Source organism: Vanessa atalanta, chromosome 10, assembly GCF_905147765.1.
Source record: "Vanessa atalanta chromosome 10, ilVanAtal1.2, whole genome shotgun sequence".
Lineage (NCBI taxonomy): Eukaryota > Metazoa > Arthropoda > Insecta > Lepidoptera > Nymphalidae > Vanessa > Vanessa atalanta.
In genome coordinates, this window is record NC_061880.1 from 5311618 (window position 1) to 5338633 (window position 27016).

At 30.7% G+C, this 27016-nt stretch overlaps 3 protein-coding genes across 3 annotated transcripts; 2 read left to right on the forward strand and 1 right to left on the reverse strand.

Annotated features, from left to right (window-relative positions):
- Nucleotides 1-381: 381 nt before the first annotated feature.
- Nucleotides 382-4853, reverse strand: LOC125066684 (cAMP-dependent protein kinase catalytic subunit 1). The gene has a single exon (XM_047674899.1). It carries the CDS (start codon nt 4535-4537, stop codon nt 3476-3478), a length of 1062 nt encoding a protein of 353 aa, XP_047530855.1. The 5' UTR covers nt 4538-4853; the 3' UTR covers nt 382-3475.
- A 6668-nt stretch (nt 4854-11521) lies between these two features.
- On the forward strand, nt 11522-14396 carry LOC125066687 (nucleolin-like). The gene is made up of 3 exons (XM_047674901.1): nt 11522-11679; nt 12668-12864; nt 13019-14396. Exons 1-3 carry the CDS (start codon nt 11657-11659, stop codon nt 13168-13170), a joined length of 372 nt encoding a protein of 123 aa, XP_047530857.1. The 5' UTR covers nt 11522-11656; the 3' UTR covers nt 13171-14396.
- A 533-nt stretch (nt 14397-14929) lies between these two features.
- LOC125066686 (ionotropic receptor 25a) lies at nt 14930-26702 on the forward strand. The gene is made up of 12 exons (XM_047674900.1): nt 14930-14979; nt 15065-15214; nt 15361-15663; nt 15741-16155; nt 16274-16388; nt 16547-16786; nt 16980-17368; nt 21610-21813; nt 22185-22370; nt 24643-24975; nt 26013-26253; nt 26516-26702. Exons 3-12 carry the CDS (start codon nt 15381-15383, stop codon nt 26624-26626), a joined length of 2517 nt encoding a protein of 838 aa, XP_047530856.1. The 5' UTR covers nt 14930-14979; nt 15065-15214; nt 15361-15380; the 3' UTR covers nt 26627-26702.
- Nucleotides 26703-27016: the final 314 nt, after the last annotated feature.

Consider the following 27016-nt stretch of genomic DNA (forward strand, 5'->3'; position numbering starts at 1 on the left):
AAGATATCTTAAATTATCTATTAAATTGATACTTGTTCAATGTTACTAAACAAATCATAATTGGAAAACTATAATTACAAAAGTTTTTCTAAAAAAAATGTTATAATTACTTGAATCGTATTCATACGTACATTTTATACTATACCTACATTTCGTCACGTTTGGCAGACGAGTTACTGTCGGAATATTCCGCTTTATTAGGAAGCCGCACATTATAGCAGTCGCCCCACGTGCATTAGCCGAGGCCTGCCAAAAGTGCTCTACAAAACTGTTCATACCAACATAATATATACAGCGCTAACGTCTTCAGCTTACATCAGAATAACCAGCGCCAGGCTGCAAGCGAAATTTAAGTTTGAAAGAGAATAATGAAACAATTTGTTACTGTTACATCGATATTTTAATTTCATCGTAATTTTATGGAAGATCAATACATGGTGACAAATAATTACTGAAACTGACTTTTTACACTTGAACTCCTCAATGCTATAGGCACTCGATATAATAGATCTAAACGTGAACATTTTAATATTAATTATACGCACAGATATAAAAAGACTGCTCGCAAATATTCAAACTGTCACACTAATGTTTATAATATCCAAAGTGACCTTAAAATGTTCACATTAGAATATTTACTGAGACAATGATGGCGAGCACTCTGTGAAGCTTATGGAATGAAAATCTGCAGGTATTCAAGCAGATGTTAAAAACTCCTAAATATTTATTGGGGACACAATCACTCTAGTTATATACAATGACAATTATGAAAGGTACACATCATAATTCATTAATAATTTATAATGCGATCAAAAAATCACTTGCCACTAAAATTAACAATAATGCGAAATTTAAACATGATCTTAGAAATTAAGTAGAAACACCTTGACAAACAATGTCCAAATGGTGAATAACTTGTTGCATAAAAAGCTAGCAATTTCATACAAAGACAATGGATACTATAGTCCCATGAACAACAAAAGAAATCTTAGATTATTAAGAGTTTGAACTACAATATTTTGAAGATATTTAGAGAAAAAAAATTTCATCCAGTGTTGTAATAAAATTGTGTTCTTTTATTAGTTTTGCTTTCTGAAATCTTGACAATCTTACAATTAAACTAAATATTGCATTGAGGTTATTAGTAATGAAACAGTGACGATTTTTAGTCTTATAACTAATTCGAGTCTATTTATCACTTAATAGATGGTGCATAGCTTAATACTGTAACAAAATCAACTGCTAATATACATGCCATTTTTAGTCAGGCAATAATATGGTAATTTAATTAATAAAAAAATACAATATAAGAAATATAAATATTTATTATTTACATGAGAAAAGGTTTAAAAGCAATTTTATGGCACCAAATAGAACTACTTCATTCATAGAACTTAATGTGTTAAATATATAAATATTTATAACCCAGGTGCTTCACCAGATAAGACATTGTTTTCAATATTTTTTATTTGTTGATCAATAAATTAGTACACTTATGTAACTTTTAATTCTCTATATGTGGTGGCAATAATTTAAGTTTGTAATAAAAGCAATTTATCCCACTAGAACTATAAGGTGATGGACAAACACTATTTAATATAAATTCAGAATATTTAATGATAACGAGTTGATATGATTTAGCATCATCCATACATCATAGTTATAATGGATATTAATATATTTAAAAAAATGTAATCAATCTAAGTGCAACTTTTGTTAAGTTCATACACTAGGTATGTCACTTAGTGCAACCAAATGCTAAATTCATTGCATTAAGGGCTAATTTATTTCATTTTTTATGAACAAGCACAAGTAAACTAAAATAGTTATAGTCTTTGGAACTTTTGATGATCAATTCTACTTACAATAAATTAGCCCTTATTTTATGATGCACTAAGTTCATAGACAGAACTGCATACATAATATTACATTTTTTTTTTTTTTAATTACAATGTACAAAATTTAAATTAATCCAAATATATATATTATATATCCTCCATTATCCAGCAGAATTTGTAACAAGCAATATTGGTTAAGTAACCATCCCAGGATATTTAACCTAATGACTATAACACAAATGTGAACAATGTTTTCACAATGTATTAATATTCTCTACAAATAACTAGGTAGATAATTATTTGTACAGCCTGGATTCAAAGTCCTACATCTAATAGCTAACAAACTTTATCATAACCTCCACAATGATTGGTGAAATCTGCACATCAGAATTGTGACTTTTCGCACCTCAAAAATCAATCTATTGAAAACATCAGTCTACAAATGGTATTGATTTTTTTTTTACTTTAATGATTTATGTATAAGAGTTTTTCTACAAGGGAAATATTTTCTCTAAACTGTATTATAAACAGCATGAAATTTATTGCTTTTCAACAACTGATGCTAACAATATACAGATTATGCAACATCATCAAAACTGGCTTTCAGTGTGCATGACAATCACCATTATGATAGTAATCTACAAAATAAGGAACTATGTAGTTACACTTATACCCAAACAAATCCTTTCATCAGATCACAAACACAGGTTAAATTGCACAAATGAACACAACTACATAAAAGTACAATAAATTAATCTCTTTAATATTTTGATGTAGTAGTAAATTCCTTAATTAAAATATCAACTGATTTAACAATATTATATTAAGATAAAACCAATAACAAAATGTCAAAAATTAAAACTTTCACAAAATAACATTGATCTAATTAATTTATTATATTTATAGCAAGGTTATATAAATAGAATTTTTTCATCATTTTCATTGTGTGCTTTTCTTACTTACGAGCTATTAACTCACTTAGTAAAAAAAAGTGAAAAAAGCAACATGAATTCAGCACAAGTAGTACTAGTACTTTATGTCTGCATATTAGGATATTTATTTCAATAGCTGACTTAATTAATGACTGAATCTAAACACGATAAAGTGATGCATTTCAATATTATTTAAAATTGAGAGGTATAATAGTGAAGACCTATAAGTCTAAATAAGCCACAAGAAAATCTGATAAATATACAATTTGTATGAATTCATAAAAACAATTTAAAAAAGAATCAAGCTTACCACATTCCAATGCTACCAAAGGCAAACTACATACCAAAAAACACTTATTACTGACAATGAAGGTCTGTTTACACTCGACTACACTATCAGCAGTATGCTTCTCAAAGAATATCACCAGGGAGCTACACGCTTTGTCTGTTCATATTTCAGATTGAACGGGCACTAAGAAAATGAATGCCACAAAAAATATCTGGATCAGTTCTACTTTCATTTGACCTATATTTCAAATTTGATACACCTGGGGTGCCAGCTTGGGGAGCTTCAAAGTCTATGTACACCCAAAGCTACCCACAAGAGATGCACTCATTACCTTCCCACGACCAGTGTCATGGAAGATTCACTAATACAAAACACCTACTCACGGGGGTGTCCGCATGCAGGCTCCAACTATGTGCTCAGAACTCAGCAAACTCCTTCGCACACTTCTCTGTTGATGAGATACGCAATGCCTCCTCCTCATAGTCATCAAAGTTGCTAGTGTCGCCAGGACCTTTGCAGCGTGGGATGAATGGTGCTTCGATCTTCTTTTGGAAGACAGCTATCCAGTCAGTGCTGGCAAACCACTTGTGACCTTTAATGTCATTTACTCCAGCTTTTAGGTTACCGTAACGTTTCGTCAAATCGACCTGCAGGAGGTTACGCAGAAGGTCTTTCAGGTCAGAGCCAAAATGCGATGGAAAGCGAACCTTACCTGAGACGATTTTTTCGTATATTTGTATCGGTTGATCGGCGAAGAAAGGAGGATATCCAGCCGCCATCTCGTAAACGAGGACACCCAGCGCCCACCAATCTACGGCCTTGTTATAACCTTTCGAAAGGATAATTTCGGGTGCGAGGTACTCAGGGGTACCGCAAAGCGTCCACGTACGACCCTTAACTCGCTTCGCAAAACCAAAATCCGTCACTTTGAGGTATCCTTGCGAGTCAATCAGAAGATTTTCTGGTTTAAGATCCCGATAAATTAGGTCCAAATAGTGAAGATATTCAAATGCGAGGACTATCTGAGCGGCATAGAATCGCGAGTGAGGTTCTGAAAATCGGCCAACCTTACGAAGGTGTGAGAACATCTCACCACCAGGAACATATTCCAGGACCATATATAGGTTGGAATTGTCCTTGAAATGAAACTTAAGGCTTACAAGGAACGGGAAATTAATTGCTTGCAAGATACGTTTTTCGTTTAACGTATGCTCAACTTGCTTCAATTTAACAACTTTCTGCTTATCTAATATTTTCATAGCATAATATTCTTTTGTCGGTTTATGTTGTACTATCATAACACGCCCAAATGAACCAGTACCGAGCGTTTTTATTCGTTCGAAGTCATTCAGTCCGGCGGTGTTGGTAGGATTCTTTTTCCATTTCTCCTCAAAATCTTCCTTAGCCTGGTCAAGGAATTCCTTGACGCTTTCGGCGGCATCCACCTTTTTGTTGGCGGTGGCAGCATTATTGCCCATGGCGCACACCACAAACTATTCCAGTGCCTCTATTCGCCGTAATATAGGCTGCCTTCTGCACTAATCGATGCCTGCCTGAAGTCCGTCTAAGAAACGGGCAGGTCAACACAAACCGATTTTGAACACGTACATTATCAACTTTTAAAGCACGTATGCACGTCACAAAAGACACTTATTATAGGCACACATTGACACGATTCAACTAATTCGTTATAATCCGAAAAATATTTTGTCACATTCACAAGAATAAAATGGCTTCCACTACCGTACCCGATCGACAGAGCGAGATCGAGCGAACGATTTGCTCACGGGTGGCGATCAGTTGTGAGAGTATTGCTATATGAAAGAATTAATTGCTACCATTTTAAATAAAAACTACTAAATTCTATAACACTAATATAAAATTTCACCTGGTTATTAAAAATAAAGAAATTATGTTTTTTGTTTATTTTATTAAAGTACAATTCGGCCGAATTGTACTTTAACAAAATATAATAACAAAGAAAAGAGTAATTTAAAGTGAAAGTTGTTATCGTTTATTAGGATAATATTATCATTATATTATTCATAAAAAAGCGATTTTTTACTGTACTTAAAGTATTTAAGAAAAGCCACTTAATTTTAAAATGACATTTCTTTATGCACAATGAGAATGAATTTTTCTATTGACTATTTCTTAACCAAAGTAAGACCGGTACCCTGCTGGTTCAAGGCACGGATTAAATTGCTTTATTAGAGTTACATTGATCCCTTTTTTCTCGGTACCGAAAAAACTTAAAAAATAAACTGATGATATCAACGTACAAAATACTAAATACCTAGCGTATTCTCTTCTGCAAAAAATATTAGTATATAAATAAATAGGTATGGAAAGTTTTCAATTATTTGAATTTGTTATTATTAGCTTTTGTTTCCAAAACTATCTTTCAAAATATTTTATTTTACATTGACATATTATTATATTAACTAACACAGTACTAAGAGAGATAAACTTATTTTTTCGGATTTTTATTACGTAATCGATACCCGTTGCAACTCCTGTCACTTGAAAAAAAACTATGACAATTTTACTATAATGTTTTATTTACAAGTTTAAATTATTGGTAATTTTAGAAACAATCATAAATTTCAACTATATTAGTTTTATAAAGTTTTCTAATGTAGTAGGAAAATATAATAGGATAAAAGCGTCAATGTTTCAATTTTATGTATCTTACAAGTCTGCATTTTACAACTAGGTGATATCATGAATATTAATATTTTAATGTAAAATCTAACAATTAATTTCAAACAGGCTATTATACATATAAAAATGCCATATATGGTCTATGGACCTTTATTATTTTATGTGCTTAAAAAATTAAAATGTTATAAGGTGACGAAGTACTTTACTTTTAGTTTGAAAAAGAAAATGTCTATTTTTATATAAAGTACTTGTAATAATACTTATATAAAATACAATATTCTATTTCTAATTAAAATACCACACAAAAGCAATCACAACGTAGAAAAAAAGCTTTTTCTAAAATCTACCAATTTCATTGAAGAGCTTGCACTGTGGCAACTCCAAATTTTTGTTTTCATTTATGACGGCAGATGGCGGGCGTTACTGGACCATTTGCGCTTTGCGTAAGCTAAATGTACCGATTGATGTACTTTTTTACACAAAATAAAATAATTTCCCTTTGTTATACTTGTTGTTTATTTCCAATATCAATTTGAAATTTTTTTCCGGGGTAGTTTTATTAGTTGAGCACTAATAGTATTTTATTAATCGTTATAGGTAGGTTAGAGATACCAACTCGCAACTGGATTTACCAACAAAAACATTTTCCTTCAATTATCAATTACCTATTTAAAAAATTAACGGAATGTTCACTGTGTATCTGTATCGAGCAGTTAATATTTAAATAATTGTTAATAGGATATAACTTACAATCTTTATTGTTGATATTTCTTTCTACTATTTTGATTGAGCTCAGTAGTCTAATATGCATTGCGTGTTCTAATTTCCAGGAAAATTTGCATTTTAATGATTACAAATTTGAGTTTATTCTAGTTCTAAGTTCTAGGTTTTTTATTTGTAATTTCAGTTTTTTATGTGCCAGCCAGAAGTCTTCCTTGTCAATTGGGTAATTAATGTTAGTGGATAGGCTGGTTTAGATGATATTCGGCCAGCCAATCCTTGTGGTCATATCTATTATGAACCTAACCTAACCAGTAACCAAAACCTATGACAGGTATAGTAAATACCTACCGCGAAGGCTTACTTATGGAACGTATAAATTAATAATAGGTTCGCACTAAGAAAGGATTTTTCTAAATTCGTAACCGAGGGGTGTTAAATGTTTGTATGCATGTGAATTCGTAATTTCTAATGTTAGAAATAAGGAAATCAGTTCGAATGGCGTATCACATTTCATACTCGGCCCTTACTTTATAAATTTAGCAATTGACATTATTATCGATGATGAAATATTGACAGTTGGATAACAATGGCTTTTCAAAATAATAATAATATTTTTTTATATTTCTAATAATGAATTTCCTTACTATAAACAATATACACATATAATATGTTTCATTCATTGGTCATCTAATGTTTTCTTCATTTGATCAATAGAAATAAGATTGTTGCTAGATAAATTATTTCCTTTTGCAAACTGATTAATGTATAAAGGTCAGTACCACAGGGCGCAATTAATTAAATTGTTTGCTGTCCCAATAATTTCATGTTTCAACAAATAATTAATAGATTATAGAGATAAATATCCTTTGATGGTTGCGTTTTAAACATGTATGATACACACTTGCGACTTATTAGATGGAAAATAATGTTGAAAATTGTTATAATTTAGAAAAATGATATATTTGACTAGAGGATTCGCCAGGCTACACTTTATTTTATTGTATAGTATACTGTGACTATAAGGAACGCACATTACCATGAAAAATTTCAGTGGGATCATGAATCGACGAGAAAGAGACAGACGTATATATTACTTCTAAGCATGTATCTCTTTCTACACGCGGAACAATGACCGCGATAACGTTCCATCGTAAAGGCCGACGCTTGAGTTGCGTTATGTTATACGTTAAACGATAATATAGCTTGTATCACACTAACCATAAGATTCAAAATAGTAAAACAGATCAGTCGCCCCGTAGCAAGGTGGCACTACGGCATAGCAACATAATCCGATGTATAAATTTAATGGATTAGGTTATAACGTACAATAAATGAAAAAAAATACATAGGTATATAAAATTTAATTAAAATAACAAACAATAATTCCTAATCATCGAATTAGTTTCTTACTTACAAAAGCGGTGACAATAACTGAAAAGTTGAGCACAAATTATAATAGGAATTGTCTTGTATTAATTCCTTTCGGTACTTTTTATGCTTGATGCATATGCTTCTGGATTGATCTTACTGTTCAAATAAATTGCCATAACACTAACGACTATGTATATTAATTATTTTTTTTAATAAATAATGTATTATTAAAATTTTAATTTTTCTTGTAATTTAGGTTGGTATTTATAAGCTTATATTATGTTTAAATAATTACTTTATTTTTAAATGATTCACTTAGACTTATAAATTTAGAATTAGCGCAACGACACAAATAACCAAATGTAAAGGAAAATCTGATTCAATTTATCTATAATTCTATATTAATTTGATAAATTCGAAAGTGTAAACCCTGTTTGTCTGTAATAGAGATAAACGGCGAGCATATCCGCGAAAAACATATAGCCTGCAACAATTTTATGGCATCGATGAGGCTGAATCAATATCCCTATGATTAGTACAAATACATTTATCCATTTTAAAAAACCCTTTTCACGTAGCTTTTATTATTTATTTCTTATTTAAAATAAGAAATAATATTTTGATCTATTGAAATGTGAAGCTCACCATTTATAACAATATGAGAATTACCAGTAAGATACTGAGAAATGTCAAGATGAAGACGTTCACACAAATACCCTCCTTATATACCTTTAATAAAGTATATTATTATTTAAATATATATCGGAGGTCGATTCTTAAAGTACCTACCTAGTAACAGTTTAATGATGATAATGATGGCAACATAAAGTTTATTCTATTTTTATTTTTCTAATTTGTTATAAATAAATATTGACAAGTTAGTATGGTCTGTATGTTTTCTCCAGACAATAAGGAGGTACCTAATTCAGAAAGAGTGTCATGTTCGCTCGTCTGGTCCAATTTAGTATAAATATTATAAAAATGGAATCATTTCATTATTAAAAAACGGGGCCGTTGTGACGCGCCCGGCAGATGTAAGATGTAAATCATCATCATCATATTGATGGTTATTAAAATAACTATTTTCCCTAAATTTATGAAGATAAAAGGATATAAGTTATTAAAAAAAAAACATTAAAAACATTGATACATACATCTTTAATGAAATAAATATAGTCAAGTCAAGCACACACTAGGGAACAGAGAGCTGCGGTGGAGAGGGAGGATGTCATGTCGTTTGACGTTACGGCATACGAGTCAAAAAATCTCCAGGGCGCACCGCAAAATTAAAATAATATATAGTTATTGTGTATAATCACAGAAATACCATTACGAATTTAGTTAACTGATGACAGTCAATAAAATAATGATTTGTAACGGTTTCTGACATGTTTAAGTATTTTAAAATTTGCCTCCTTCAACAAACCATCGGTAATGCAATAATTATACAAAATTAAAACACTTAATTGTATACGATTTGCAAATTTTGGCAAAGAAACAATTTGAAGGGTATTTTTATACAAAGCGGCATTGAAATAAGTGAATCAGCGGAATTGATTCATCCAGGTGATTAAATAGAACGCAACATCCTAAAATAAATGACCTAGTGAGTACCTACAAAAGGAAGACAAATATGACTACTACAATTTAGTATATTAAAAATATCACTTAATTTATTTTGATTAAAAAATACAAAAACAGTTTTAATTATCTAATGTTGAATCTTTCTGGATTCCAAATAAAAAAAAAATAATAATTTACAAAAAACAATAACTTTTGATATTATCTGAGAGTAAAGACTTAAAATTAGTTTTATACAACATCATTTAAATATATTAAAACATCAAGGCTGTTTTCGGAGTATATTTTATTGAAAATATAGTACTAAATGTGTCCTTACCTTTTAGCAGTGCACACACGACAAAAAGGAATGCATTATAATGGAGTCATTCCTATTTGTCATTAATTAATCCATGCGTTATACTTATTTTTAAAAATGACCTTTTGTTAATATTACTATTTATATTTCTTCCATCAAAATGTACAATTACATTTTAAAGGAATAATAATAGAAATATTTTCTATATTCGCTTGGTTACCCTCGTTAATTAACGCGTCTGAGTGATTTGATAGGCGGTATTTTTACATAATGGCAAATAAAATAAGGAAGCAGATTCAACGTCCGTAGTCCGTGCTTACATTATTCATGTTTTATTTATTAAAAATAATAGAAAATTTTAGTTACGAACTACAAAGACGTGAACGGCAGAATTTTCTTAAATTTTACATAAATTTAAGAAAAATCATTTCTTTCAATACTTTATTTAATTTATATTATTGATGTTAAGAATTACGTTTATACGCAAAGGAATACATATCTTAAGATGTAAGACGGACAGTTTATATTTGTCTATCAAAAGCAAATCTACAATTAGAATGGCAATTGGTTACAATGGCAAGCGATAAGACTGTAGGTAACTGCAAAATGTTCATAAAGTCTAAAAATAATAATAATTTAATAGTTATTTTTGTAAATAGAAATTATAATCAGTAATCACTAATTTATAATATTATTAAATAAATTAAAATGAATGTTTGTTAAAAACTGAGGCATGTAATATCGGTATGTACCTTCATATAAAAAATTAAATGTATTCTTATATTTTAATTATATACTTTCTTCTACTAAATATACTAAGCTAAGCTAACTTAAGATCATGTAGATAAAATAAAATAGGTTCATATTATAGTGAGCCTGTTAACCGAAATGTAAGATAATAGTCTTCTTTCAAGGTTTTTACCTGCCAAAAACTTTAGGACCGTGCCCGGATTGTTCTGGTTAACAAATTCATATTCTGACGAAATCACTAACGTGTGCCAAGATTTCTTTCAAAAGCCAACGACCTAATACAAAACGCTGAGATATATTTGCTGCTAAATATTTGTAAATGGACGTTAAATCAGTGTCGTAAGGTTTCTATTTGAATGTGATTTCGTATTTAAATTTTTACATTTTTGTGGTACGTAGACGTAAAACATGATGCTTTTCTTAACCAAGACGTGAAATAAAATCACTTTGGCGGAAAATGAACTTGTGGAGCTAATTAACTTTAATCGTTGATTGTTACTTTAGTACGTTGCAGGTACTAAAGTAACAATCAATTTAAATAAAAAAAATCTATAATATCGTTTTTGAAAAGAATAGCCATAATTTTCAAATGCTAATCGATAAAGGTAACGTTGAAAAGTTTTGGAATTCATTGCAATTTGGATCATTGCTTTAATAAGTTTTGTATGAAGAATTGAAGTATTTGATTTAAAAAAAATGTGTCCGAATATTTGGTATATAAATATGGGTATTTTTTAAAGATTAACAGAGGCTTGAAATATATCATATCTATAAATGCAATAAGCTAAATTTTATATTCTTTTTTAAAATAAACTTAATAGGATAATTAAAACTATTTATACAATAATTTATATTTTCTGCGCGATGTAACATTTTAACGATTAATGTTTTTCAAACAAGACAGAGCAAGGTAGATATTTCCCGCCTAGCGTTGTTTAAGAAATTCAAGGCTGTTTGAAGATGGATTGTGTATCTACAGCTATCTTACTCTAACCTACGTGTTTTATGGTCTAGTTATTTCATATAGCGAAGTTGGCGCGTAAACTTCAGTATAAGCGCGCGGCCCCGCAAAACGTCGAGCACATTTTTGTCTTTCTTTCTCCTTCATTTGGTCGTCGGTGTTTGTGCAGTGAACATTGTTGTACGTAGTGCGTAGCACGTGCCGGATACTTTTATTTGTAATTCAAATAATTTTATAACTTAATATAAAATGGCAGACGCAGCCGTCGAAAAGTAAGTTTATAGTGTCTCATTATATCAATTATATATTAGTTTAAATAGTTTTTTATTTTTGGCGGCTTTCGAAACGTGATCAAAATGGCTTCCTTTATTATGTTTCAGATATGTTTTTTGTTGTTTGTACAAATTAGCGTGGCATTTAATACTTAAACTAATTATAAAGTTTATACATATATAAAATAACTATTTTTTTTACTCTTTTGTAAGTTTTTGATACTTAGTTGATCGACGCCGATACACGCGGGAAAGTGAGACCAATCAAACATTTCGTTTTTCGTTACGTTTCACTTTAAAAAAATGTAAAGAACAATGTAATTGAACTAAATAAACCTCGATTAGTTACGTATTTAAGTGAATAAAGCCGTTCCCTTCTGTATAATTAACGGGAAAATTGAAAGCACGCCGGCGAACGCGAGTCGTTTTACGTTGGTTCAAGATGGCGCTGTGTGCGCAGCGTGCCGGCGCGGTAGCGTCATCGGCGCGCGCTTGTTTCAAATTTGCCGAGTCTTCGGACTTTTGCAACTTGTCGGTTACGTTATTGCCGCTCGCGAGGGCCGCGTGTTGTCATTAGTTATTTTTAACGCTTTTGAGTCCACGTCTCGAGGCAATCGACTGGTTTAACATATTGATACAGCAATCACATGCGTTTATTTTCCTCGTTACTTTCCCACCTGCATGAAGACAGCCTTGCGCAACAATTGCTACTTGTTTTTGTTCCGGTACATTTCCTTGCTATCGCTCTCCTCGGTAAATAGGTACGATGTTACGTCGGTGAACTTAATATTTTTTTTTCTTTTAAATTTTTCGTATTGCAGTTTTTATACAACTATAATTGTATGTGTATGCTTTGCATTTTCGGCGCCAAATTCTTTTGATACTAATAAATTACGTTAGACTAAATATTTTAGCATAGGATTAATTAAAAAGAAAGAAGAATGTTAAATAACTAAATAGGCATTAATTTAAATTTATGTTTTTTCAGAGATGTCGCACCTGAAGAAGTTACTTCTACTGAGGCACCAAAAGAGTCCCCAGTGAAGAAAACTCCTGCCAAGAAAGATGCAGAGCCTGCTGAAAGCAATGGCAAAGAGGAAAATGGTAGTGGCGATGCTCCAGAGGAAACTCCTGCAGAAAACGGCGACGAAAGCAATGATGCTGTTGAGAATGGAGAAGCAACAGGTATATTCAATCTTTATTTTTCTATTATACTAAAATATTTTGCAATTTTTATTTATAATAGAAGTTCAAAGTAACTGTTGCATTATTGCTGCTGATTTAATTTATAATAATGATTAAAAATAGTTAATTTATTAATGAATATTTTTTATTTCAGAAAAAAAAGAGGCTGGTGTAAAGAGGAAATCTGTAGCTACCGACAATGGTGATGCAGCAGAGAAGACAACACCTGAGAAAAAGGCGAAAGTAGCAAAGGAAGCTCCTCCAGCGGAGGAAGCCACTCCAGCGGAAGAAGAGGCAAAAGCCTAAACTACACTACACTGTACTTGGTTTACTGCAATGCATCCTTTGTTCATTAGGGTTCAACTCTACTCAGACTGATACATATCCTCTATACATTTACACAATGCCAAAACTATAGTTTTTATACATTGTTATGTATTTGTACACTTTATTATATTGCGAGTTGGGCCCTTTTGTGACCACACTAATTTTAGGTTTATAATATAAATGCGTATTTAACTTACCTGTGAAGTACCTGTAAAGTGTAAATTTTTATATCAGTCATGTCAGATGTGCATCGCAGTGAACTGAACTAATGAAAGTTTGGATTTGGTGTAGTATGCTGTTTTTGCGTATCGGTGTCTATTACAGCAGACCATTAGATGGGTTATTGAATTGATGAAAGAGTAACACATATTGGTCAACTATTCCGCCAGTAGGTACTGCCAAAGTAATTCACCCAGTGTGAAATCAATTCACAATCCGTTCTGTGAACGATGCGACTTATATAAACAGCTTCTATAATACAAGGATTTTATATAAACTTAAGGTTAATTAAAGTGTTTAGATAAATAATTCAGTTGTAAATTTAAGTTAGCAGTTAAATGTCGCACATTTATATTACATAGGCATTATTACTTAACCATTTAAACATTCCTTTGACTTGGGTTTAAGTGCATGTGAACTTTTGTTCTTGCTTCATAGCAAGTTTTGTACGTAAGATAGATAAGATCAGATAAGTGTTGTAAAATACTATGATCTATTCTGCCTTGTTGAATTAAAATGTTCACATTGCACTAATAATTATAAGATTTGAAAATTATAAAGTTCAAAGTTGACAAATAAGGTGATAGTTCATATTGACATACTTATTTTTGTGTGCTATTTTGAATTCTATGGGTCTTTATTTTTCTTATATCTGTTTTTTTTTCTAATTTATTTGCTTCTCATTAATATGTGATAGATTACAAACCTCGAATGTAAGATAAATATATAGTAAATCCTTGTGGATATGAATCCTCATTTTATTCTGCAACAATTTTTGAGACAAAGTTCCAAGCTAAGGAATATATTATATTAAGATTTTGACTAACTTTTTTCAGATTATAATTATTTGACAATACAAATTGTTCAGATTTTTCAATATTATTCAAAGTTCATCTAGTATTAGAAGCGTAGATTGTACAGTTAACACTACTTATTGTGAAGTCAGTGTTTGTAAAAGGTTTCTGGCAATAAAATAGTCCAATCAATTACTGTTTTTATTTTTATTAGTAATCGTAATTGGATGTTCATATAATATAAGTAAATCCTATTTTTATATGGAATGTTCTTGATATAATAAATATTAATTATATTAATAAAAAAAATAAGAAAGAAAATACTGTATGGTATGGTAATGAATTATAACAATTGTCCAGTGCACCAAGATCATATCTTTGTATTGATCAGATAGTTTTTTTTACTTAGTTGTTGCAGTAATCACAAAAAACTAGAGAAATACAAATACCCTTATAAAACACAAGCAATAATAATAGTTAATAAATAAAATGCATGAATGTATGTTTGCGTTACCTTGTAAATAAAACCAGTATGTAAGTGATGAGTTTGAATAACATCAATTACTAGGGCGAATCAAGGCCGGACATCACCGTGGTAACTAGATAGTACACAGCAGTCTTGTTCAGTTTAGTATACGGATATCGGTATTCGGCGCAGACACTTCTCCGGACTGACAGCAATATAATTGTGAAATGAAATTCTTACTCGCCTTTTGGAGCGTGTATTTTAATATTCCATTTTCGATTTCACAGACCACGCAAAATATTAACGTTTGTAAGTTATATTGAAACTCGTTCATTATATTGTTATTACAACCACAAATTAAACAATTATTACTATTAAAAAAAAACATTTTTAGTACTTATAAATGAAGAAAATAACGCACTGGCTGAAAAAGCTTTTGAAGTAGCTAAAGAGTATGTAAGGCGTAACCCTAGTCTTGGTCTTGCTGTCGATCCTGTTATAGTGGTGGGAAATCGCTCTGACGCCAAGGCATTTTTAGAAAATGGTAATTAAAGTCTTAACCATTTACGTTGCAATTTCATCCTCAATAAAATAATATGTATAGCAGATTGTACTAATAGCTTAACACTTTAAAGGTAAAGGTATTATAACTTATGACAGTGTATGTAACTAAATAGATGTTACGATCAGTTTGCAGAAAATATAACGACATGTTGTCGGCAAAGAAAACGCCACACGTCGTGTTAGATTTTACCATGACCGGAGTTGGTTCCGAAACTATTAAATCGTTTACCGCGGCATTGGCACTGCCAACTATTTCTGGATCTTTCGGACAAGCAGGTGATTTAAGGCAATGGCGTACTCTTTCAACAAACCAAACTAAATATCTCTTGCAAATCATGCCACCTGCAGATATTCTACCAGAATCAATTAGAGCGATTGTTATCAAACAAGATATTACAAATGCTGCCATTATTTTTGATGAATACTTCGGTTAGTATTATTGGATATAAGTAATTTGGATTTATATAAACCGTTTATTTCGAGTATTTTATAAATGTTTGTTGCAGTTATGGATCACAAATACAAATCTCTGCTACAAAACATCCCAACTCGTCATGTGATTACCCCAGTAAAAAGTTTCAGTAAGGATGAAATAAAGACTCAACTAAGAAGTTTACGAGAACTCGATATAGTTAATTTCTTTATCATCGGCGGTTTGAGGACCATAAAGAACGTTCTAGATGCAGCTAACGAGAACCAATACTTCGGCAGAAAAACTGCGTGGTTTGCCTTGTCTTTAGACAAAGGAGATATAGGTTGTGGATGTAAAGACGCCACTATTGTCTATATGAGACCAACGCCTGATGTTAAAAGTAGGGATCGCTTAGGAAAAATTAAAACTACATACAGCATGAATGGGGAGCCTGAAATCACGTCTGCCTTTTATTTCGACCTTTCCCTGCGAACATTTTTAGCAATCAAGTAATGACCTTTTGCTATTCATAATGTTGGTTATTTCTAATTTAGCGCACGCGTGTTATATAGATCATCTAATTATATCCTGGCATTTTCCATGAGCATACATTTTATGAATTTCCAGATCGATGCTGGACTCTGGCAAGTGGCCAAATGATATGAAATATATCAATTGCGACGATTATGATGGTAAGAATACTCCAAACAGAATCTTGGATCTTAAAACTGCATTCCAAGAGGTACGCAAAATATGAGTTTTAAAATTATCCGCATAATTGTTTCTTCCCTCATTTGTTGTAATTTGAATTGTGTAATAAGAATGCTCCCCTGATTAACCTTCCTTTTATTCTTCTCTTTAGTTAAACGATTGTTAATAATTTTGTAACTATTATCGTAGGTAAAAGAAACGCCTACCTATGCTCCCTTTTATATTCCGGAAGATGACCCTATGAACGGTAGAAGTTTCATGGAATTTAGCACAGATTTAACAGCGGTTACTATTAAAGATGGAGCATCCATCGGAAGTAGGTCTTTAGGTTCATGGAAAGCTGGGCTGTTAAATCCATTATCTTTAACAGACCCTGATAATATGAGTGATTATTCAGCACAGCTTGTGTACAGAATTATAACAGTTGAGGTGGGTTAATGAACTCTGATATTGTTTAAACATCTTTTGATAAAATTCAGTCGCTTACTTAGATACACTTGCGTAAACAATCATGTCATTATTAGCTTTTTAATGTGTAACGTTTTTATTTTATCTTCCAACGTTTGGTATATTTATTTTAAAATACAAATAGGTATATCTCAATAATATTAATTGCTTGCAGCAACAACCATTTATTATAAGAGATGACGAATCACCGAAAGGTTTTAAAGGTTATTGTATTGACCTGATCGAGGAAATTCGACAAATTGTTAAATTTGATTATGAAATATCACTGTCGCCGGATGGTAATTTTGGTACTATGGATGAAAATGGAAATTGGAATGGGATAATAAAAGAATTGATCGAAAAAAGGGCTGATATCGGGCTTACATCATTATCAGTGATGGCAGAAAGAGAAAATGTGGTTGATTTTACTGTACCATATTACGATTTGGTTGGAATAACAATTCTAATGAAGCTACCAATTACACCTACGTCATTGTTCAAGTTTCTCACTGTTTTGGAAAACGATGTCTGGCTGTCTATTTTAGCGGCATATTTTTTTACGAGGTGAGTTTAAAAATAGATATCACGCATGGCAACACAGCATTTAAAATATTTATAAATTAGCTTATCTAGACGTACTAGACGACTGAAGGATAGTGCCGGCCCGAGTTCTGCGAATAAACACAATGTAAGCACGGACAATGTTGTTATATATAGGACTTACGCCATTTAGTTGATATCCGTATATATCATAACATTTTTTTCTATGACTAATACAATGCCACATAAATAATATAAACTATAACTACATATATTTATTTTTTGATAAACACTAGGTACTATTGTTTAAATTTAATTACCTACCTTTTTCAATATGATTGTTTAATATACTATTTTATATATTTTATGACAATTTTATACATATATAGTTTGCAATAATGTTGATTAACTGAAATGTCCCTCAGATTAATTCCCGTAATACAAGTAACTTCTTTTATACCAGATTATATAGAACGCAATTAGGAAAAAAATAGGGTTCAGCGAGCGTTTGCAATGTAAACGCAAAAAAAGTGTTTATTTACGACATCGCTTAAGAAACCTCTAATTAATCAGTGTTTCTCTACTATATTGTGCATGTATTATACATATAAAACTTACTCTTGAATCAATCTATCTATTAAAAAATCTGCATCAAAATCCGTTGTGTAATTTTAAAGATCTAAGCATACATAGGGTCAGATAGCGGTAAGCGACTTTGTTTTATATTATGTAATGAAGATTTATGTATAAATAATAGTTTAAAAAGTGTATTTTAATTATCATCTCTAAGATGAGAGCATGTTTGATTTATATTTTTAATACATTTTATGTAATGTGATAGTGCATGGTGAGACTATCTATAAATAGTAGAACATTTGCCAAGATAATTATGAAATGAAATTTTTTAAATGTGATATTGTATCTACTTTTGGTAGTCCTACTGAAAATAAAATAAAATATATATCATATTGTTGACATTAACTTTAAGATACACTAAAATGGAGCGATAATAATCGAGGTGCCAGTTTAATTCAGAACTTTTGATATTTTTGTGTTAAAACCCGTTTCTTATTTTTTTTTTTTTTATTTAAAAACGGATCTTTAAAAAAAAAGAATCTTTAGATTTGAAATAATAATTAAAATAATCTATTAATATAACATAACTTGTGGATTTTGTGTGATATTGATATCTATAACATGTTTTCAGGTTAAGAATGCTCTATGTTCTAGAATAAATGCCGTAGTTAAAGCCTTGTACTTAATAGTTAGTTCTGACATACATCTGACCATAGCTACAATCAACTTTTATAGGTTGATAGTAACTATAGTCAGCTAATAATCCGTAAAAGAAAAATAAATATAAGTGTAAGATTCCAAAGACTACAGAAGATAAGAAATTAATTATAATTATATCGCGAATATAAATGGAACATAATTAAATTTAAAAGAAAAATATCGTACAGTTTAAGTAATTAGTTATCTATTTCAATAAAACACTTTTAAAATCCTCAGCGTTGAAACTTGCATGTTTCTATTTTTAATGATATTATTCTATCACATGTATATCCCGACCAGCTTGACGCAATAAGCTCCTTACCTTCTCTTCAAAGGGAGAGGAGGCCTTAATCCAGCAACGCAACATTCACAGGCTGTTAATTTACTTTTTTCCCTTTTCTATGTTTTACATATTTTTTCGCTATTCTGCAATCTGTAAGAGTGACTTTGTTAAAGGGACGGAAGTTTGTAACAGGAAGTCGTGAAGGCGCGCACATTCTACACAAGCAATATATTATAAACACCAAGTTAAATTTAACAGTCATTCCAAACAATCAACACGCTAAGGATATAGTAATTCATACCTACATAAATATCACGAACAAGTTCCTAATTGACCCACCGCCGGGCAATATCAATCCGTCTGTTTCGGAGGAGACTGTGTTTTTAAGGGGAGGTTATTGGATATACATGCAAGCATGCCCAGATTATATTTTTCTCGCCAAACGAGCACGAGATGTAAATACTAATTAGCATGCGAAACTATAACAATAGTACTTGTCCTGATATGAACTCGCGTCGTCATCGGTTTTTCTTTCACAGAGTTGTTCAGTTTGAATTCCAAACAATCCGCTTTAAGAAATACTGTATTAAAGACGCCATGAAAAACGTCATAGGTGTCGTTTTGCCTTATGACTTGGCATGGCATATGACTTATGATATGGCAGAGTGAACTATTTGCCTAGTCTCGCTATTAAAGACCAGAAAATCGGCATGAAAAAAGATCCAACAAATATACTTATCCACGTATAGGACAGATTTATGACCGTTCCGGGCAGTAATTTAAACAGGAGCCTTTTTGCCAGACAGTTGTCATACAATTTTAATATAACACTATGCCATTATATTTCATGCGATCAATAGACCGATGCCCACCTGAATCCATTATGTATTTCTTATCTGATTTTGTCGAACGAGGTCGAACTAGGAATAACTAATCATACTCGGTAGCCGTGATAATCATATTGTAATAAATCTAATGGTTATAGCTACGATTTTCTTCTGACTTTTAGTAACAATTTGAAATTTATATATATTTTTTAATATTATATTTTAATTCAATTTAAACTCAAAAATATTTATTAATAACTTATAATTTTTAACAAGTCGAAAAGAATGGTCATAAAAATGCAAAAAATTTTTAACAATAATTTAAAAACTATTTTTTTTAAATTATTTATGATTAATTGACTCGTAAAAATAGAATTAAAACAAAAGGTTTTAAATTCAACGTATATGTTTTGTATCAAATAAATTAGATCACATAGACGGATCTTTAGTTTAATATGTAAATTGAAAAGGCAAACAAGTATTTCATTTGTCGATGGAACTTGTTATCAAAGAGTGCTAATTAATTGTCTAGGAAGTATAGTAGTGTCATTGAAATTTTCTACGTGCTATATTTTTTTCATTCGATTACAAATAAAAAGCGGGTAAGGTTTTTATCCACATGAATATTCATACATACAACTGAAACCTATAGCGACATGTATTCATGGAATAAGCTTTTAGTTGGAATTGTGTGGAATGTTCCAGGCCGTTCACACTGAAGAACGTTCGCTCGAGTGAATATTCATTTCTATGTCGAAAGCAACATTGTTGGGTCGGTTAAATAATAAATTCATATTGGTTACAAAACTTTTAATATTTTCATTCAGACGTGATAATATTATATATTTAATTATTTATATTATAATAATAATATTTTAATTAAATCTTTTTCTTGTACTTTTTCAAGTGCAATTTAACAATTGTACTTGAAAAAGTACAAAAGAAAGATATTAAGAGAAAGTAAGCTTCAAAAATGTCATATGTTCCAAACATCCAATCAGGTTCTTTTAGGTCATACAGGGCGGGGTATAAAGGGCCCGGGCGGCATGTTTAAATATCCAAAAATAATTATCTAAAAAACGTCAATGTTTTTTTTTTTTATTTCAGTGCATAAGGTCGCGGTCCTGCATATATTCACCATTGCATAGAATGATTATATGTAGTTTTACCTTAAAATAATGACTGGAGGTTTTTAAATATAATTTAAATTTACACATCTTTTTTGGCATTTATGGCATATTTTGTTTTTTTTTTTTTTTTATTTATTCAAAATAAAATAAATAACTATATGATATTGCCACATACTATTTGCCAACTCATATATTTGACTTTATGTATTTCACCTTCATTATTCCCATGCCCGCCCGACATTGATATCGTCGTTAAAGCCCTGACACAGTATATAAATAATTTAATGATATCCAACACCATGTAAAGAATTTGCTATTTAGCAAATAATAGGTAATGTAATACTTAGATGACGGACATTTAACATTTTAAAATACTCTTAGTATTTTAAAATGTTTAAATTGTCATCTGCCAAGAGCGTTAAATATTTAACTTAAAAATAGTAAGTTGTATATTGTTTATTTTTTCATTAATCTGTCGCAGTTTGAATTGCCCTTTGTCAACTGTATTGTCTGTATTACTTAATGTGTTGGAATAATCCAGATATTTTTAGTCCGTCTGGACATAATACTCGTGTAATGGGTTGTCTTGAACTTCATTGTGCATATTTAGTCCTCGGTTGTTGCTGTCAATAATTATTTATAAAAAATAGCATGTTTTTGATTGAACTATAAAAACCCCCACAGACAAGAAACACTAAAAAAGCTTAATTAATTAATATTACATATTTTAATTACAAATATAATTTTCAGTTTTCTTATGTGGATATTTGATAAATGGAGTCCTTATAGTTACCAAAACAATCGCGAAAAATATAGAGATGACGAAGAAAAGCGAGAGTTTACACTGAAGGAGTGTCTCTGGTTCTGTATGACGTCACTAACCCCACAGGGAGGCGGGGAAGCTCCGAAGAACCTCTCCGGAAGACTGCTTGCTGCTACTTGGTGGCTTTTTGGGTAAAGTTTTTTATTAGTAATTAAAACTTTATGTACCCCAACTAAATCACAACTGGTTAAAATTGCTTATCAAAATTAATTTGTAGTATTTTTTTTTCTATTTCTATTTCTAATAGGTATATTCTAACTAAAACTAGGGGAGCATGTATTATTATAGCTAAAAAAAAGTACTCCAACTGCATACTTACTTACTTACCAAATAAATACTAAATTTCATAGCGTTCTAGTTTGTATTATGACCAGCACCAGGTATGTATAAAATTCAGTTGCAAAATTTGACCCACAACTGTATTTAAATATAACATTGTATAGACGGATAAATTGTAGTAATCTCGTAAAAAATTTATAAGTATACATTTTCCCATTTTTAGCTTCATCATAATAGCATCTTACACAGCAAATCTAGCGGCTTTCCTAACTGTTTCCCGCCTGGACACTCCTATTGAATCTTTAGACGACCTCTCGAAACAGTATAAGATACAGTACGCGCCGTTAAACGGTTCGTCAGCTATGACGTATTTCGAGAGGATGGCCAACATTGAAGTAAAATTTTACGAGTAAGTGTTAAGACCCTATTAAATATTTAATATTACCTTGACTATAGTATGACGTTCACAAAGTGCCCTGTATGATCCGTGTCTACATTTTAACACTTATCGTTTTATTTGCGAGAGGAATAGAGATTTTTTTTTAATAATTTATTAAGTATTTCTATTAGTGTGTAAATATTTCCCTTCATTTAGGATTATGTTTTTTTTTAAATTTCGCTCAGATTGGGTTGTCTGGAAGAAATGCCTACTTAGTTATATGTCCGCCACACATCAATTATTATTAATTTCCTTAGTCCAAAGATATTTCTGTATTATATTTGTAGCATACAATAAAGTATATTAATAAGAATTAAGAATAAAATAATAATTAATGTATATATATTTTTTTAATTTATTACATTATTTTTATTATATTGGTGGGATAAGTACTATAATGTGATCAAGTGTTATGTTACTTTGTGAACAACATAACTATGTGAGTCTAGGTGATTTGTAATTTGTGCTTCTAAGTGACTTATGAAGACATGTGCGACGTGTGCTAGTCGAATGATGGTTTTTTTTTAATTCTATCCACCTACATTAATTTTTACATTAACAGCATCAAATTTAATTTAGCAATTTCATATGCCTGCTGCGTATGTGTGCTTTTACTTCTTACGGGACCCTTTCATCAGCTTGTTAACTAGAAACAATTGCTTTTCAAACTAACTGTCAATATGACGGCGTCCTATACGATTTCTATGAGAAGCCATTTCCAAAAGAACACACAGATGTACTCTCATAAGAAAGAAAAGAAAATCACTGTCTATTTGGTTGACCTATTTGCTCGTCTCGGGAAAAAATATATTCTGTAGTCTATGTCACTACGATGATAATAAACAAAGGAGATTAACGGAACAAACTCTTATTCTTATACGGCTATAAGCCTAAATGTTATCTTAAAACAATTTAAAAATAGCTCGTGTATTTATCAATGGAATTTGTTTTCACACGTTAAGATATCTTTGTATCAAACAACTTTATCTTTTTATCGGTCAAGCAACCAAGATAACATATTTTTCCGACTTTACATTAGATACGAAAATAATTCACAAAGTCTTAGAGGTCGTCCTTTATTATGTTGGTGGTTATAAAAATGTATACGATTTTCACTTTTTAAAATCAATAAACCTTTTGTTACGTTTTGTCTGGCAACACGCATCGTGTTTCTTATAAAGATTTTGGAGGGTGGTGGTGGTGGTGCCTATTTACTGTTTCGCGACAGTTAATCTCATTTTTGTGCTATTTCTTTTCTAAAACTAATAGTAGACTTTTAATGATAACTAAGCGTATTATATATATACGAATTATTAATACATTCAGGATTAACACATGACTAACATATATATATATAGGTATATATTTAATCATAAAAATCAGCCTGTGAATGTCATACTGGTTTAGGCATCCCTTTGAGGAGGATTTCCTCAGGCTCAGCTTCCACTATGATACTCAAATGATGGTTGTGCAGGTTTAATTACGATGTTTTAATTCACTTGGCTAACTCGTAATCATAATCGCATGCAATGATTTTACGTTGCAAAAAGACTTTATGATTAGTATCTTTAGTAAAGTGTTCTAAAAAGGAAATGCGATGAACGATGAATGCGTAAGTTATGCAATGTAATGAGTTATAATTGAATAAAAATGAGTTATCTTATTGGATTTGATGTTGATAATAATAATAATCAGTATATTTAAATTGATGAGTTTAATATGCTGATTTTTTTTTATACTCGATCGATTTGAAGCCGTTGAGGTAACAAAGAAAGCAGACTCTTAATATTATTTTAACCAGACGTAAAATAATGTTTGTTGTTGTTAGAAGTATGTCAAATTAGTAAAAAGTATTAAAATTGACTTTGTTCAAATCTCATTGTCTATCTGTTAATAGTAGCGATTTATGTCGAAAACTGTAAATAATTATCATATATATACATATAATAAATAGTTGATAAAGACAAAATCACTTAATACAGAGAGACAAAATTTTTAAATTTAAAATATGCTAATATGAGATATATTGTGAAGGCGCCACTTTCATGTGGAGGCGATAGTTAGTAGGTCTATATCGTAGGTACCTACTTGTTGATGCTATATTGTAATATCTCACCGGAATTTTTATTTGAAAATAAATATAAAATAATAATAAAAATATAATTTTGTTAAAATAAACTTTTTTTATCCTGTCTATTTAATCATAGTTTTGATGTATACAAGGAACGTACTGTAATTTCAGGATATGGAAAGAAATGAGTCTAAACGATAGCTTAAGTGATGTAGAGCGTGCAAAGCTCGCAGTTTGGGATTACCCTGTAAGTGATAAATACAGTAAAATGTGGCAAGCCATGAAAGAAGCCGGTCTTCCGAATTCTATAGAAGAAGCGATAGAACGCGTCAGAGCATCGAAGAGTTCCAGCGAAGGTTTCGCTTGGCTGGGAGACGCCACAGACGTAAGATACCACGTTTTGACGAGCTGCGATCTACAAATGGTTGGTGATGAATTTTCTAGAAAGCCATATGCTATAGCTGTTCAGCAAGGTTCACCGCTTAAAGACCAGTTTAACAACGCGTAAGTAATTATTCAGAATAGTGTTTCATTGTTAGGTACTATATACATACTCGTAATATATTCTTATTTAACCACTAATAACACTAAAAATATAAATAGTTCTATAAATATTTAAACCTTTGACCTATAGTGTAGCAGTTTCTTACAATTACCACTTTAACATATATGTGTATGTAACTCATTAAAATATAACATTAATATGATTTACTTAAATGTCGGAAAGCAGCCAGAAACTTTAACAACTAAGTTTTTCTTTATAATATTTTTTTTTCTAGATTGGAAATGATAAGAAATTGTTTAAATTACAAGACTATATTTCTTACTGTTTTCTTTTATCTGTGGAATATATTTTTTATCTGTATTAATATTTTATATGGTAATTGTTTCCCTGAAGCCACCTTCAAAGCAAAGATCAAACGAATACATATGCATTTTCAATGACGGTAGAGCGATTTTCATACATAACATGTCGGCTAATGTCATGAGTTCATGTATAATGCATAAATAAGTGACCGACGTCGCATTTGTTGTAAAATAACTGTTTGTGTTTTGTAAACGTCTATTATTGTTAAATTAGAATATTACGTTCAAAGAGAATAATTAATTTACGATAATTTAATCAATTTGAAATGTATTTCTTTTATTTGTGTAATGGTATTTAATAATGGCGACTCACACAAAATACTGAATAGATCTAAATTGTTTTACGATAATAAAATTAATGAAATTTTTTTTTTTTTATATTTGTATTTATTTAGGTAAAGAAATTGAGTATCGAACGCTATCTGGAACGTAGATTGTAGATTTGATGTAATGTATTTTTTTTAAAAACGCAAATAAAAATATAGACCTATACATTCGCTTTATGCCAATTATTGCATATAATATATAAGGTATGAGTAACCAATGAAAAAGTCTTAAATCTTACATCTAATATCCACCTTCCTGTGCATTTGCCTGTTTTAAAGTGTTAGGATATTTTTGTATATCTGTTTGTAACTTGTAATTAAAATAATTCTATAACATACTTCATCTAGGATTCTGCAGCTCCTCAACAAGCGTAAACTGGAAAAGTTGAAAGAGAATTGGTGGAATAATAATCCAAAAGCCATAAAATGCGAGAAACAAGATGACCAATCAGACGGCATCTCAATTCAGAACATCGGCGGGGTTTTTATTGTGATTTTCATGGGTATTGGTTTGGCTTGTGTGACATTGGGCGTGGAGTATTGGTGGTACAAGTGGAGAAAACGGCCAACTGTTGGTGATGTGACTCAGGTATCTGATTATAAGGGCAAAGGGTTCAATTCAACTCAAGAATTTGTGACGACAAATGTACCTAATATAATAATTTAAAATTAATTTATTTCTATAATCAAGTATTTTTGAATATGATTTTTTTTAATTATTTTACTATTTTTATATACAAAGGGTATCATTATTTTTTGTCGAAAGTTAAAGGAAATAAGCAGTATAATGATAAAAAAATGTTTATAGAGATTTTAAATTTGTGACTTGATAAATATTATTATTATTTTAGGTTGAACCAGCGAAGTCTGTCCGAAACAAAGTCGGATTCAAGCAACAAGGAGAAATATTCAATTTTAGATCTAGGAATTTAGGTCTCGCTAATTTAAAGGCTAAATTTTAAGAGTGTGAAAATTAACAAAAATATTTTTCCATTTCAAAAGAACCTGTACAGTAAATAGGTTGAATTAAATATAATTGTATTAATTGTATCAATGGAATATGCTCCAAACCTTCTCCTCAAAGGGAGAGGAGGCCTTTATCCCAGCAGTGGGACATTTACGGGCTGCTAATGCTAAATGTATTAAAAATGTTTTTATATTTGGTTGTAAAATTAATTTTATCGAGTTAATCTGTTTAATTTATTGCATTTTTTTTCGTCTATGGGTAAAGGCTAACCATTCTAATAGGTGAGTTGCATTCCATTTTCGATTTTAAAAATATTTTAATTTTTTTATGAAATATTTTTTGGCATATATTCTGTTTCTCAATAAATCTATTTATTGTACAAATT

Bases quoted from the DNA above. Each gene is read 5' to 3' on its own strand.
- LOC125066684 (XM_047674899.1), bottom strand. From the start codon at position 4,537: ATGGGCAATAATGCTGCCACCGCCAACAAAAAGGTGGATGCCGCCGAA.
- LOC125066686 (XM_047674900.1), top strand. From the start codon at position 15,381: ATGTTGTCGGCAAAGAAAACGCCACACGTCGTGTTAGATTTTACCATG. The intron at 17,369-21,609 runs GTGAGTTTAAAA...TATAATTTTCAG, and splicing joins GCGGCATATTTTTTTACGAG to TTTTCTTATGTGGATATTTG. The intron at 21,814-22,184 runs GTAAAGTTTTTT...TCCCATTTTTAG, and splicing joins GCTACTTGGTGGCTTTTTGG to CTTCATCATAATAGCATCTT.
- LOC125066687 (XM_047674901.1), top strand. From the start codon at position 11,657: ATGGCAGACGCAGCCGTCGAAAA. The intron at 11,680-12,667 runs GTAAGTTTATAG...ATGTTTTTTCAG, and splicing joins GCAGACGCAGCCGTCGAAAA to AGATGTCGCACCTGAAGAAG. The intron at 12,865-13,018 runs GTATATTCAATC...TTTTTATTTCAG, and splicing joins TGAGAATGGAGAAGCAACAG to AAAAAAAAGAGGCTGGTGTA.